Source organism: Lissotriton vulgaris, chromosome 8, assembly GCF_964263255.1.
Source record: "Lissotriton vulgaris chromosome 8, aLisVul1.2, whole genome shotgun sequence".
Classification (NCBI taxonomy): Eukaryota; Metazoa; Chordata; class Amphibia; order Caudata; family Salamandridae; genus Lissotriton; species Lissotriton vulgaris.
Genome location: NC_141696.1, coordinates 669,347,368 through 669,363,682, shown reverse-complemented (window position 1 = coordinate 669,363,682; position 16,315 = coordinate 669,347,368). Strand labels below are relative to the sequence as shown.

Sequence of the window (16,315 nt, the reverse complement as noted above, 5' to 3'; positions counted from 1 at the left end):
TTACAAAGAGATCCATAATAAGTTGTCCCTCATGATGTTTAATCATTAAATCTAAAAATTCTATTTGTGAATTACTTAGATTGGGATCACAGGTGTTAAGCCATAATAGAAATTCTTGTAGGACATCCTCATTATCATCCCAGATAAAGATGATGTCGTCGATATATCTCGACCAGTAAAATATTGATTCAAAAAAAGGGGCCATTTCATTAAAGATATGTTTCTCCTCGAACTGTGCTACATAGATATTAGCAATTGTTGGGGCACATGACGCGCCCATACTGACGCCTTTTATTTGTTGATAGAGGCTTCCTCTGAATTCAAAAATGTTATTTTCCAGTACAATTTTGAGACAGTCCAGAATGAAAGGCATATTACAATCGATCTGGAAAGATTCAATGAACCATTTAGTTGCTTCAATGGCACCTCTACATGGAATGTTCGAATATAGATTCTCAACGTCCAGTGTTACCATCCACTGTCTACGGGCATTAAATACTGTGCCCTCAAGTTGGGTAATGACGTGTCTGGTATCCTGGATATACCCTAGTATTTTACCAATATGTGGGCGCAAGATTGCATCCAAGTATTTTGATATTGGTTCGGTCACACTTCCAATCGTGGTGACAATTGGACGGAATGGAGGATCATATTCATTCTTATGTATTTTAGGAGTGCCGTATATACTGGCCATTTTTGGATTATCTATATTCATGAAGTCATATTCTTTTTGGCAGATAATACCATTACTTAACGCTTTAGATGTTAATTTGGCGATTTTGTTTTTTGTCTTGGCTGTAGGGTCCCTAAGGATTTTGGTATAGAAGCTGGTGTCACTAAGCATGGATTCCATTTTCTCGATGTATTTATTTGTTTCTAAAATTGCGATCCCCCCTCCCTTGTTGCAACTTTCGACAGTTATTTAAGCAGAGTCCTTGAGTTCGAGAAGAGCATTATGTTCTTCAATGGAGATGTTGTAGGGGGTATGTGGTATATATTTAGTGATATTTTTTAATTTTGAAAATACTGGATCTATCTGGTCAAGAGTCGGTGTGAACACTGATTTTGGCGCCAGACCTGATTTATTGTGTTCACTATTACCACTTTCTCTATTTGCAAAGAAACTTTTTAATCGTATTTTACGAAAGAATTCTATCATGTCATTGAACTCAGCTCGAACTTATTCAACCCAGAATGGGGAACAAACGACAATCCTTTTGATAACAAAGAGAAGGTAGCAGAATTGGCTTTGTGGGTACTTAAATTGAAAATAGGGATTGTTTTTACTGCCTCCAGTATCTCGCATTTCTTGTTTCCAGAAATCTGTCTGCATTCTGTTGATGGTCCTGGGGATACGGTTGGTATTGACCCTGGGGTTAATAGGACTGATTCTGTGGATATTGTCCTGGGGGCTGATATTGTTGATTTTGTTGATATTGATTTTGGGGGCGGTATTGAGCACGGTAATTGGGTCTCCAATTGCCTCTCTGTTGGCGTCTCCCTAAAAAAGGTCTGTAGCTTTGGTTGGATCTAAATCTACCTCCTCTGGGTTGATAAGGTGACATACTTGAATTACTGCCTGAGTCTGAGGAATTGGAGAAAGTGACAAATTTGTTGGAATTGGGTACTATATTTGTCATGAAATCCTGATCTGTTCCATCTGATTGACCATAGAAGTTGTCAGCCAAATAGGGATAAATTTCTTTCCCTGCTAAAAAAACGTATATCTTTTTGAAGTTTATCCATTTTTCGTTTTGTTAAGTATTCACTGTATGAATTAAGATCCATTTCTATATCTTCAAGCTTTTTTTTGATGTCTAGTATTACTGTAGAGTTTTTAATTTTATCCTCAAGTTCTGTTATTTCTTTTGCTAGCTGTTCTAGAACTTCTTTTACTGTGTCCACTATAAGCATCATGTGGTCTCTAGAACATCTATTTGAGATGAGGGACCAACGTTCTAAAAAATGTTTTAGGTGGACAAAGAGTCCAGGAATGTTTTTGATCTGAAGACCCTGTGGGATTACTCCAGCTTTTAGATAGTCTAGTATGAATCTACCGTGAAGTTCAATCCTTTTACTTTTCTTTTTTAGTGCTAATAATTTTATGAGGTCTCCACATTGGTCATCATTGATGGTGTTTCTATTTTCAAAGCTAGTGGATGATCCTACCATAGTGGCAAAATCATCGTCACTATATCCAAATGCCTTTAAGGTGGCCATTATGTGGTCTAATTGATACGAATATGGTTATCAACACGGGTGACAAATTTTTTTGTTAGTATTTTTGATGAAAATTAAGGATCAGAGAAAAAGAGAATTAGAGAATGTAGAACCGAAAGGGACAGATTCAGAGATGAATACAGACTGTAAGTAACAATTGTGAATGAGCTAGTATCATAAAAATTGGCTGACCACTATATACAAAATTGCTAATTAAGTAGATTAATGACTGATATGTCGCGAACTGAGACACCCCTCATGGACAGGCCATGAGCAATAAATGGTTGGAAAACTCTACTTCAAGCCCTTGGAGAAAATTCGAACTGCAGGATGATGAAAGCACAGTCCAGTCCTTTTCCTACCCAAGACAAAAGCAACCTCTGCAGACAAACCCCTCAACACGCAGCATAATGGCAGTACTCCTCCTTCAGCTTTCCCGGTCCTTTTTCCTGGCAGGTTCCTTAGTTCAGAAGTAATCTAAATCTCTGGGGTCTGGGCCCCAGTATTTGTACCAGCAAGTCCTTTGTCCTGTGAAGGCAGAGGTTCCTGTACCTAGTTCAAATCAGTTCTGGGTGCATTCTGCCAGTGTGCACCTTCTTCTTTTGTTAGTGTAGGCCGGGGTCATCAAATTCACCACAGGAGGGGGGGGCCAGCATTGTGGAAGGGAGACACAGCCCTATTCAGACCCAGATGCGACGACTCCCACCCATCTATTTGTAGATGTGCCTATTCAGCCCTGCTGACTCACTCTGTCCCCCCCCCCAGCCCCTGTCACTCACAAACCAGACAGACAATACACAAGCTAGCAGAGGCCGGCTGGATGGTTAGGTAAGAAAATACCTACTTTTTAAAAGTGGTATTTTCAAACACAGAATGTTAAAACCAACTTCACTAAAATATGTTTTTTATCATTCTGAGTTCAGGCATACTAAACTCTGTCTACCATGTTCCCTGAGTCAGTTAGGATCATAGGATGTAATGACTGAACTTCCCATTCTGGGTTACAGAGAATGTATTTATTTATTTAATTTTTTTACATTTGTATGGCACTCAGCTACCCAACAAGGGTTTCCCGGCATAGCCTCGCAATAGTAAAAAACAAAGTAGGATGTAATTCACGATCAGGACATGCCACACACACCAGGGCATGTCCTACCTTTTACGTACAATGCACCCTGCCCATGGAGGTACCTTGGGCCTCCCTTAGAGGCAACTCACATGTAGCAAAGGGAAGGTTTAGGGACTTGCGAGTGTGTGCACTTGCCAAGTCGGCACAGCAGCCCCAGGCTGCGCACAGGCTCTGCGATGGAAGGCCTGAGTTGCACTTTACGGGCTGTTTACGTGGGTGGTACAATCCAGTGCTGCAGCCCACCAACAGCATTTGATTTATAGGCCCAGGCACACGCAGTGCACTTTACTGGGGACTGACACATAAATCGAATATACCAATCATGGAAACACCAATCCATAACACATTTTATTCAGAGAGCATATGACCTTTAGCACTGATTAGCAGTGGTTAAGTGCCCAGTGTCCTAAAACGAACACACACAGGTCAGGGACAAATAGGAGGAAAAAGCAAAAGGTTTGGGGATAACCCTGCAAAAAGGGACATTTCCAACAACCACCCACCGCAACAAAGATCAGACTGCACCCAAGCACTTTAATAAAGTACCATCAAGCACAGCGTATAACAAGGGGTCTGAAGATCGCATTAAAGCCTTCTTTATGCATGAATGCACAGAAATTCAAAGAACGATGGTTTGCAATTTTGAATAAGTGCTCACTTGACCTGATTCTACTTATAATCGAAGACCTGTCCAAAGAAATAGTAATAGTGGGAATTCACCGACTCTGACTACAGAGGATTGGTCAAAAGTATTAAAAGACATTAATCAACAACTCACTAAACAACTCAATAAACACTCACAAGAGGTAAGTGAGAGGAAAATACGAAAATTCCGCAGAGACACAGTGGATTATAAGTTGGGAGAGGTGTACAGCTGAGCGGAGTTGTATGCACGCCACCGCCAAAACAGACCGGACACACAACAATCGGAAACATCTTCCTCAGGTAGCGACATATCTAACAGACCGAGAGACTCGTATGGCAAGCCAAGATTTCAAAAACAACCGACCACATCCAGTGAACAGCCACACACTTCTGGGGAGCCTTTTGTAGAAGTAGGCCAACAAGAAAAAGAAGACCCCGGAGGGGCAAACGAAAAAGAAGCCCCTAACACCAGGAGCACAACAGCTGCTGGGAAGAAGGACAATGTGAAGAAGAATCTGGAGAAACTAACTTGGTCGTTTACATCTCTGACAAACCACTGGAACAAACACAAATTAGAACATCACAAAAGGGCATGTTCTTCGTACCAACCACACATACAACCAGTCTAGAGCTCGAAGTGAGTTTATTTAAGTTCATGAGAAAATTACGTCTGACATTTTTCTGAAAATGTGGTACAACTGATGTGCCCTAATGATTAATTTTTGGTTTGTTCTACTGTAAATAATTTAAAAAACTGAAAAGGCCTGGGTTAGACTATTAGTTTTGTCCACAATACATGTAACCGTGCAGTACACAGCATTGACTCGCTCTGACCACCAATACGCCGCCGGTCCGGGAGGATGTCGGTAATTGGCTGTGTTAAATACTCACCTGCTCTACTGAATATGCTGCCGGCCCCCGGGTTGTAGGCTTGAAGGTGTGTACACGCAACACGTATGAATAAAGGTCTTGGATAAAAAGAAAAAAAAAAAGAAAATGTGGTACAAGACCAATGTATTGCACAAAAAAACCAACCACGAGGCCTCACACCACAAAGTACATACATGCCACCTATCAGTCATAAGATTTTAGATCTATTTGAGAATTTAGTAAAAATCGATTTATCCAAACTAAACTTTTCTAAACGACCGAGAAAAGGTAACCTTGCGCAGAAAGAAATAGGAATTCTTAAGAACATTGCGAACAGTCCCAAGATCACATGCCAGAAGGCAGACAAAGGAGGAGCTGTCGAGGTCTTAAACACCACGCACTATGAAAACGAGGTAGACAACCACCTGTCAGATCAAACCGCCTACATGAAATTGGAAAAGAATCCCACCAACTGTTTTGCAAACCAAGTAAAATCAGTCATCACCAAGGGATATGAAAATGACACCATTAATGAGAGAACACATTTTTTTTTGATACAAGACATCCAGAGAAGCCCAATAATATACATGGTACCCAAAATACATAAGGATCTCCAACACCCACCTTTTCGCCCAATCGTACTCTACGAAGGGAAGCATACATCAACCTATTGGGCAATTTTTGGATATGTACCTTCAACCAAGAGTGACGAAAATGAAAACTTATGTCAAAGACAGAAGAGATTTTTGAATAAATTTCAACAGGTCACATTAGAGATGGATGAATGTATCCTTTTATGTACCAAGGACGTACAAGTCCTATATACTTCAATACCGCATCAACTGGGTATAGAGGCTATTGAACACATTGTTACAAACAGACTTGGATTCAGATATGCAAATTTTTGTAATGGAACTACTGTGTTTTACTTTAATCCAAAGTTACTTTAAATGGAAGGAACAGTTTTTTCTCCAACAGTCAGGCACTTCTATAGACAATTTGGCAACGCCTGCCTATACCAATTTGTTCATGGAAAGATATGAAGAAGAATACATACTCACTAAACACCCTTGAAGACCCACGCTAAATTGATTCTCAGATATATTGACAACATCTTCCTATTATGGAGCGGACCTAAAATAGAGCTTACAGAGGCATTTCAGGAGTTAAATCAGGTGGATGAAAGAATTCAGTTCACGTCGGAAATCCAAGAGCAAACTATAACATTTCTAGATGTTGAAATCACAAGAACGGCAACAGGATTTGCAACAGACCTATATTGTAAATCAACAGATCGCAACAATATTTTACACTATCACAGTTTCCACCAAGATAGTTTAAAACAACATCTTCCATACTCTCAAATGCTCAGGGTAAAAAGGATAGTATCGCAACCGAGTGCAGTCACCAAACGACTAAATGAAATGGAACAAAGGTTTGTAAACAGAGGATATCCGAAGACAGTAGTGGAACAGGCCATGAATTGCAGTGAGCAAAGACCACGAATGAACTACTTCTAAAAATGAACTCAGTTGTAGTCTCAAAATATTCGAAAATGAGCAAGGCATATCGACGGATCATTAAACAGCATTGGTCTATTTTAGTGCAAGAACACAAGTTCAATGATCTATTCAAAGAATTACCTATCTTTGCATACCAAAGAAGCAGGAACATAGGAGAGATACTGAAACATCCCAATAAAGAAGTGGGAGTTACATACAAAGGCACCATACCATGTCACAATTGCAGCACTTGTAATAATGCCATTAAAGGACATACCATAACTCACCCATGTAAAGGCAATAGCATCAAATTACGAGTAACAGCGACATGCGACACCACAAACGCTATTAAAATGCCTTGCGGCCATGGATATGTTGGCAAGACAGAGCGTAAGATAAAAACCAGACTGAATGAACACAAATCCAACATACGGAAGAAAAATTTGAAATTCACAGTAGCCAGCCATTTTATAGAAAGGCAGCATAACATCAGCCAACTCAATTTTTTAATTTTGGAAGTCATCAAAAAAGAGGAGGGAAGAGACAATAATAAATACCTCTTACAAAGAGCGAATTATTGGATAAAACGTCTTGAAACCATTCGGGATGAACGATAGGATGGCATACACTTGCTATTTATAGATCCCTTATAGAATATATCTATGTTCTATAGCAGTCTTTGGGAGATCCATGTAATCAGACAATTTGAACTTTATTGTAAGACCGGGATCTTAACATTTAGCAATGCAATGTTTTTCTGTCATTCGCTTCTTTTCTGTTACAATCACAGGTGTACTACAAACACATTAAGGGACCTTCAGAGTTTAGTTGATGTTCGGATTTATCTTATATTGAACCTCGTTATTAAAAAAAATGTTGTCATCACGCCGTATGTATATGGTGTATATACTAAGAATTCACAAAAAAGTATGTCATTGTTGAGCATATTTAGAATGAGATATCATATTCACCCTTCAATACCCCATTTCAAGATGATGGCCGTGAAGCCCACAACCTAGTCTGTCATTTCTGTTGATATTTTGTACAGCACTTTTTTAACTTCTCACCGAATGGGACATACACAACCATGAACTGACAGAGTACCATTGAAACTGAGCACGCCGAGGCGCGATCACTCCCGTAAGCAAATTATTGCAACCGGGTAAAGTTATTGCATGTTTGGCCGTCGAAACCGACAGAAGTTAACGTTTTTAGCTACACCAGTAATCAAACGGAGGTCGTCGTTTTGTAACCCATCACATAAACTGCACTACTACTTTTAAGAATAATGTGTTTGCAGCAGTGATATAGGTATACGGAAATAATTGAGTTACGCTTAAGACGATATCGACAGGGGTTAATCCACTTTCCTAAGCGCTATGCAACATGGAGTTTACCTCGCGTAGGCCAAATTGAATGATCTATAACCACAAACTAACTTCCCTGCCATTAGCCGCTCCTGATTTTGAAGGGGATCAAGGTACTGGTTAGATAGCCGCAATTTAACCTCACTTTTCTGTTCTAATACCCTGGTCACGTTCTCTCTGATTCACAGCACCATATGTAATCTTCCACTTCTAACTGTTTTATTCAGTTAAAGTGTCCCCTCATGTAGTAAGACATACATTTATATTGTTTACAGCTTGTTGTTCCCTGAGGAAGGGTTTTATTCCCGAAATGCATTGGAGCATGAGGAGAATCAAATAACTACTTGAAAATTAATGTGTGTATGAAATAAATAAATTCATATGAACAAAATAAATATGAAGAAGTGAACAAAGATTCGAGTATTGACGTTTATTCAAAAATTATAGACTCTCACAACACCATTTGGGGCCGTGTCGTGCCTGTGGGGATGCCCCCGATTGTTGGGTACGCAACTTATGAACACTTAATAATAACACTGTCTCATAAGGTCTGTATACTAGCACTGTCCACGTGGGTACTAGCTTCCCGCTCTTTTATCTACGGACTGAGGTTATACCCCATTTATGTGAGGCAACACCCAGTCTAAGTCCCACTAGAGAATGAGTCTTCAAAATCCCACTATGGCTATTCAATGCTCAAGTGGCTCAACACATTTGGCTCTTCAATCAGAGTGTATTCCCCCACAATTTCTCTATGACTCGATGTTCAGTGTTACCCACTCCCGCTAAGGATGAGGCTGAAGGCACAGGAGCATTCAGCAGTCCTGGGTTGAGGTCCATGGCAGCTTGTGCCGGTGATGAGTAGTAGTCTTGTTGCAGCTGGCACGGTGTCTGGCTACCATGTCGCGGTTAGTATCTCGGGTGGCAGACCAGAGATGCTACTTGACTTAAGATGACAAAGTAGCGTCTTTGAGTACACAATTGAACACAGTTCATGGGCACTGACTCTCTGCCGCCCCCAGATGGCATATATGGGTTGCGAAATGTGCTCTTCAGGCAGTGTCCCTCTTTGGGTCACAGCACTGCAGAGTATGATCGCCCTCTCTTCACCACAGTGCTGCGTTAGTTTGACAGCCCTTAAGCTTCACCGCTGCCCCCAACTGGCATATGGGGGTTGCGAACCATGCACTTAAGGTGCCGTAGTTCTACGAGTCAAAGCACTCCATAGGGTGACAGCCTTCTCTTCACCACAGTGCTGCACCAGGGCCACGGCCTTAAGCTTCACTGCAGCCCCCTTCTGGCATACAGGGCTTGCAAACCATGCAGAAGATTGGACAGCTCATTTGGTGCAGTGTTCCATTCTTTTTTCCACTGCCCTCAAGCTGCTTAACTCCAGGTGAAGGCAGTATCCTTCCACCACCAGAGGGAAGCACTTTAGATGCCCATCCTGGTCTTAGCAAGACTGCAATCTGTGAGACGGGCCTAGGTCATGGCACACATGTGATCCTTGTTCGCCCATGACCAAACATTTGTTACCAAGGATCCAGATAGCACTGCAGCTGGGGCATACGGGGCCTGAGTACACCCGAATTGAACTTTGCCATTGCATTCCTCTGAAAGAATTGTCTTCTGTTACACATACAGTCTATAGTGTTATTCTGTTTAGAATATGGTGCTGCCAAGAAGAATCTATGCTAAAATTGTTTACTGCTGAACCTCTTGGATGGTTTGTCAGAGATTTGTCCCAGTCTGATAAATGTAAAGCAAATACTTCAGACAGGACCCCACTGTTTTTGTAAACATTGTTCTTAATCTTGGTTCTTGAAGTGGTTAGACCTTTTTATTTCACCCTATTGTTAATGTTGCAGCTGCCTCCTTTCAGGCTATTAGAAAAAAACTTGAACTTAGTAACTTGAATGAGTAGCTATGTTTAAGTTACCCATGCACCACCTTCCATCTTAAAACATGCTCTTCCTCATGCCATTACCTACATGCAGCCAGAGAGAAATGAAATGATATGGAGGTAGAGTGTGGTGACAGTTTGTTGCAATCCAGTGATAATAAATATAAAAACTGCATAAAAAACAGAAATTGGGCCTCTCCATCTTATCTAGCACAACAAAGTGTACTGATGCACCACAGCATTTAAACTGTTGTATGAAACTCTACAAGAGACCACTGCTCTGCCCAAACTAATGTGACAAAGAAGTCAACACTTAATGTGAAACAATATGGAAGTCACCCTCCCAGAGCAAAAAACATACACACTGTCTTTCTTTTTCTCACTGTACTCTGACACAAACATAATCATAAGAAATCTGAATCATGCAGCCAAGAATCACATCCCCCCTCCCCCAATCTGGCCAACGTGGTTTGACCACAGTGGACCTCAGCAGATTTTAGAAAAAAAAATTCAACTACTATTTCCTTTTATCTTGAAAAAGTGTTGTGCAAGAAAGTATTTTTTACACTGTATTGTTTTATTGCCTTTGATTTGTTTGGTGGGTTTAATTTGGTTGCCCCTCTGTTCTGCTTTTTTCTAATGTTTGCACAATGGTCCTCTCCTTCCCTAAACCCTATATTTCTCTCTTCCTTTGACACCACTCACATTCACATTCAACTCTGGTCTATCTCACCCCGTTGTCACTTCCCATTAGCACTGCTCCCTACTCTTTTACTTTCACAGTTTTTTTGTACTTCCATTGGAATTCCTCCTTTAAATCCTATCCCTCAATCAAGTTCATATTCCTTTTCCCTTAATTTTTAATTTTGTTATTTTACAAACATTTTTAAACCTTAGCACTGAACTTGCTTTCTATATGCTCAGATATCTTTTTTTACTGTATATTCCTGTCTCTCTCCTAATTAACAGGCCTCCTCCTAGATTGTTTTTCCCCTATTTACAACAATTTTCTGATTAACTTTTTTAGACTACATATCGTTTTTTGTATGACTTATTGGTTACTATTCTTTTATAATTAAAATATATTATTACCAGCTGGCCACACACCCAATTAGTTCTTGACTAAGGAAGTATTAATTGGCAAGGCCCTCTCCTGGGCTACAGTCCGCAGCACATTCACTCAAAAACTATTACTCAAAGTATTAAAAATATACAATAAACCTCTCCTGACTTGATGCCCACAAAATCACAGATGTAGGGGAAGTGTACATTCCATAAAACTAACTGAATTACATGGCCTTACCAGTGGCAAAGATGTGCTATTCAGGTAACAGAAGCAAAATGTGTTGGTGTTTATTTAGCAGTTTTGTAAATTCTTTGCTATACATGTATTTTACTAAATGTGTACACTAAAGTTCATTTGACAACTTTTTTTCCTATTGTGATTTGTCAAACCTATTATTTATTTATTTTAGTATCGACAAGCATATACGGGTAGTAATTCTCTGCAAGTTCAAACAGCCATGAATGGCTTTGAGGATGTCATATTAAGATTTCCACGGTGTGCAGAAGGTTATGCGCTCTTCGCTCAGGTGGGTTTTGATATCCTTTGAATTGTTAAACATTGATATTTGTTCAACAAGGTAATTAATGTTAAATGCTGACTAGAAAATATACCCTTTTCACTCGTATTGCATTTGCAGTTGCTTCTACTGATAAATCAATTCATTCCTCATGTCTTTTTTAATCAATTATTTTGATCCCAAATTTATCTCATTAGTCTATCACTACAGACCGTAGCACCACCATACTTTCTTTTGCTTACTTGATTTGGGCTTTTTACAAAGTGTACATATGGCTCCAAGTGTCAGTGGAATACTTTATAGAGGACTACGATACTCTGTGGGTGCAATGGAAGTGTCTATTTGATGATGTAGGTACAGTGTGAAAATGTAATAGTGCTTCCTGATTTTAATGAGAGAAAAGGTATTTTTTGTTGTATAATTATAAATGTTGAATCTTCACCTTTTTAATCTTTCCGGGCTCCAGACTGTATCTAGAAACTCTTGTAATATGCTGGCAGATACCACCATCATCCTCCTTCACAAATCTGTTCCACCTAAAGAGGTGATAATGCTCTGACCTAATTTCTTTTTTCTGTGGCCCTAGCTGATCCAGAGCTCTGCTTCTACTGATCATCAATGCGTTTTTTCCAAGGGCTTTCCACTCGCCCATTTGCACCACCTGATAATAGGTAACCAATATCCAGTGCGCTTACATTTAGCTGTGCACCCAGTTGCTTTTCTGACAAAAAGCCTTTCGGGATCCTTACATTTTCTGTCAGTTTTGGGTAGCCGCCACGCACTACTTAAACCCCCCTTCTTTTTTATCTAGATTACTCCTAGAGCCAATACGTTGTTTGCCTCCTAATATGGATCGCAGCAAAGTGGCAGAAGAATTGTTTGAGAACTTAGCCAAAGGTATGTCTACCCAATCTGCTTCCACTAGCACCAACCCCCCTCGCAAAGAGGGTTTAAAAGAAAAGTTTCTTAAACTAGAGAGACTGAAAAAACAAGAGAACTCTAAGTGGTGGGACGGAACCACACTGAAACAGTACTTACGACTGAAACGTATCCCTAGAGGCCTTAGAGGTCAATTCTTCCCCACTTATGATGACCTTGATGCTGATCTTATGATCAAATGGGAGGAAACACTCACCAACAACTCAATTGCCCTTAGGGAACTGTTGATTGTTAGTGCAGAGCGCAAAGTTGCTAAACTACAAGCGGAAATTTCTGTTCTTGAGCAAGAAATCAAGGACCTAAATTTACCTGAAGCAACGGTGAAGAACTACACCATTCTGGATGATTTCTCGCTGAAACACCAATCTGATATTAAAAACAGAAAAGCGAGACAATTGAGAAGAGAATAATTAGATTATGCACAGGGAAGGATTTTTACATACGACAAGAAATAGGACTCCCTGATCCCTAACAATTCCAGATCCGACAATAGAAATAAAGCGAGCACAGAACCTGCTTCTATTTCCTCTAGTAATACCTCACTGAACTCTGTCAGCACAAATGGAGGCGCTACTGACAGCTTGGACAGAGCGGAACAAGGCAGTTCTGCTTTTTTTCGCGAGGTATTACGTTTCAGGAAAGGCAATAGGAACATCCCTCAAAGAAATCAATCAGATCCAAAACCCGGAGGGGCAGGGGTAGCAAGCTCAGAAGAATACAGGAGGAAACTGAGATCAGGGAGCAACAAGAACTGAATAGGGCTAGTGCCAGGGAAGTACAGGTTATTAACCTCTCTTTTCAACTCACTACGGACATGATCTCACTATGAAGTAAGGGTTTTAATTTCAACCCCTATGCCACAGGGGATATTTGTAAATTAAAGATAGATATCTTTAAATTTGTGAGAAATCTTAAACTAAAAAAACATTTTTTTGGGATGGACAAGAGAGATAGAGGGGCTAAGAATATTCCTGCACTGGCTACTACTGACTCGTTATCAATAAAGGACATACAAACAACTCCTCTTCTCTTGTCTCTAACTGATATGGAGGATTCTCCTTTTGATATGAACAGGGTATTAGAAGAATTAAACATTAAATCTGATTATAGCATTGCAAGTGGTCTTGAATCTAAATCCCGATGGATTCCGACATTACCTGGTGGCAATGCTATAGACAATTTTCACAAACGTGTGATTAAAGATCTTGACAACCTGAATCGCTTGCGAAAAGACAGAATGTTTAAATATAAGGACAATCTAACTCATTTTAGAGGCTAGCCCTATCTACACTTGTCGACACTGAGGCAATCACTATCAGAGAGGCAGACAAAGGTGGCAACGTGGTGGTGATGGACCGCGTTGACTACCAACAAGAAATTCTCGATCAACTGGGAGACAATACCTGCTACGAACGCCTTACTTATAACCCCATGGGTCCACTCACACTGGAGATTAACTCTAAGCTATTAATTTGGAAACAATCTGGGTTAATTAATGATGATGAATACCTTTATCTGAAAGTCTTCAGACTCGCTTATCCCTGGCTCTATACTTTACCAAAAGTACATAATAATCTTCCTTTCCCACCAGGGAGACCTATCGTTTCTGGTATGGGGGGCCCTACAGAAAGAATTGCTGAATATGTTGATCTTTTCCTGGGTCCCTTGGTGTGAAATTTACCCTCTTACATACAGGATACTAAACATATCTTGAGCACCTTGGCAGACATCCAGTGGCAACCTGGTTCACTACTAGTGACAATGGATGTAGTGTCATTGTACACTAGTTTCAACATGGACCTGGGCTTGCAGGCGGTGAATAAACTTTTACACAACAGACCAGCGTCATTGTGGCAACACACAGTCATGCTATCCACCATGATAGAACTTGTGTTGAATAATAATTTTTTTATGTTTGACCAAACTTGGTATCGTCAAAAGAGGTGTTGCTATGGGCTCCAAATTTTCACCCGCTTTTGCGAACCTTTTTATGGGCACACTAGAGTCTGATCTGATTTGGGGTATTAAAGGCGCTCAATATATCGACTCCAATATTTTTGGGGGTTGGTATATTGATGATTGCATCTTGATATGGTCAGATTCAGAAGAAATTCTGAACAGCTTTTTCAAACACTTGAATGACAACTCATGGGAAATACAATTCACAATGAATTGGAGTAGGACAAACATTGAATTTCTGGATGTGGAATTCTATGTTTCCTCAAACTGTCAACAGAACAGGCTTTTCAGGAAGTTGACAGCATGCAATGCAATCCTGCATGCATCCAGTTCACATCCTCCACACCAAATCAACGCAATACCTTATGGTGAATTTCTGAGGGCAAGATGGAATTGCAGTGAAGACTTGGAGTTTAGGAAATGTCTAGACAGTATGAAAGAGAGATTTTCTGCAAGAGGCTACTCAGCTAATTTAATACGTAAAGCCGAAAAAAAGAGTCTGGAAAGTGAAGAGATCCAACACCTTACTGGCACACAATTCCAAATCATCACAAACTGAAACGGTCAGGTTGATCACTGATTTTAACTCCCTCCATGGCACGCTACGGAAAAGTCTCACCAAACATTGGGGGCTCTTAAAATCTGAAAGGGCACTTGTAAAATGTATCTCTGACAAACCACAGATTTCCTTCAGGAGAGGAAATACACTTAGGACCAAACTCAGTCCCACTGTTCCTCGCAATACCACCCCCACAACTTGGATGACACATCACTGTGTGGGTTTCTATAAGTGTGGTTTCTGCACGATGTGCAGATGGGCCCAACATGGCACCATGCAGTTTACTGGTCCAGGGGGTGAACATTTTACCATTAAAACCAACATTAACTGTACAACCAAATTTGTAGTGTACATCATAGAATGTAACTGTGGCAAATTTTTTGTGGGGAGCACCATCAGACCCCTTAAGGACAGAATTACTGAACATTTAAGAGCAATACACAAATGTGACCCTATATATCCAGTGGCCTTGCATGTCGCAGCCTGCCAAAATGGAGACACCAATAAACTTGTAAGATTTTTTGGCATTGACATGGTTCCGCTAGGAGTCAGAGGAGGGACTTGTGAACTCAACTTAAGACGCGCTGAAGCCATGTGGATCATGCGCTTGCGTACTGTTGAGCACTGACTTAATTATGACCAGGAGATGCAGTATTTCCTGGGGGATTAAGTCTTTATCTCAAGAATGTTTAGGTTATGTAATGACCTTGTTGTTTACTGTATTCAGACTAATTATCTAGACCATTGCTTATTGAACATGTATTGCACTTTATTTAGTTCATGATCACTTAACTATTGGGAAGGCACGTTATACATGTATCTCACCTTCCTACTATCATTATGTTGCTTAAATGAACAATCTTTCTGCTGAATTGACTTATTTTAGGCTTCGAGTTGACATTGAAATTTCACCTACAATATGGCAATATACCAATTTCCTCATGCTGCTGAATTCAGGACGTCACAATAAGAAGAACTGATCAGTTTAAATTAATTTTGATGTTTAACGTTTGACAATCAGTTGCTATTTGTCTTGGTTGCATGTAATACCCCTTGTATCCAATGAGCTCATTGAGCAATACTGTGAACATGTTATCAAGTCACGTGTGAGTGGGACCTGCACTTCTATTCTACTCGCTTCTATTCGCAAGAGACACCCACTTTCTCCAGAGGCCCGTCGTTATTTAATCTTAACAGGGAAAAGAAATATGGGCACTATTGAGTTCAGATGACTATTAGTCTTTACTTAACAGCCATGGTTTCTGTGGTTTTCCACTGGTAGAATCCTGTGATTTTCAAATCGGGTTCACTTGCATTTCTGCATTCGCCGCATTGTTTTGAGGTCAGCGCTCTAGTGCTTACGTAACGTAAACGTGGTGCGTCCTTTTAACGCGCCTGATTTCCGGGTCACGTGTCCAAATAGGAACACGGCCCGAGGAGAGTACACGCTGTATGCCGCTCTTAGAGACACTAAGGTAAGCGCTTAATCGTAGGATCCCAGAGTATCCTCCGGTACATTTTCGGAGATCAGTTTTGGTTTTGTAGTAATCTCGAACCCGATGTTAATTCAATTTTATCACATCCTTCCCAGTTTCTGGCATCCTCTCAATAGCAACTGAAGTCGTACCCGACTCCAGGC

At 40.3% G+C, this 16,315-nt stretch overlaps 1 protein-coding gene across 2 annotated transcripts in view; it reads left to right on the top strand.

The window, feature by feature from the left end:
- TOMM70 (translocase of outer mitochondrial membrane 70) overlaps positions 1-16,315 on the top strand; it is a 227,165-nt gene that overhangs the window by 170,572 nt on the left and 40,278 nt on the right. For both annotated transcript variants that reach the window (XM_086934541.1, XM_086934540.1), the window contains exon 9: positions 11,112-11,228. In XM_086934541.1, the coding sequence (XP_086790667.1) occupies positions 11,112-11,228 (117 nt within the window). The remainder of the gene's footprint in view (positions 1-11,111; positions 11,229-16,315) is intronic.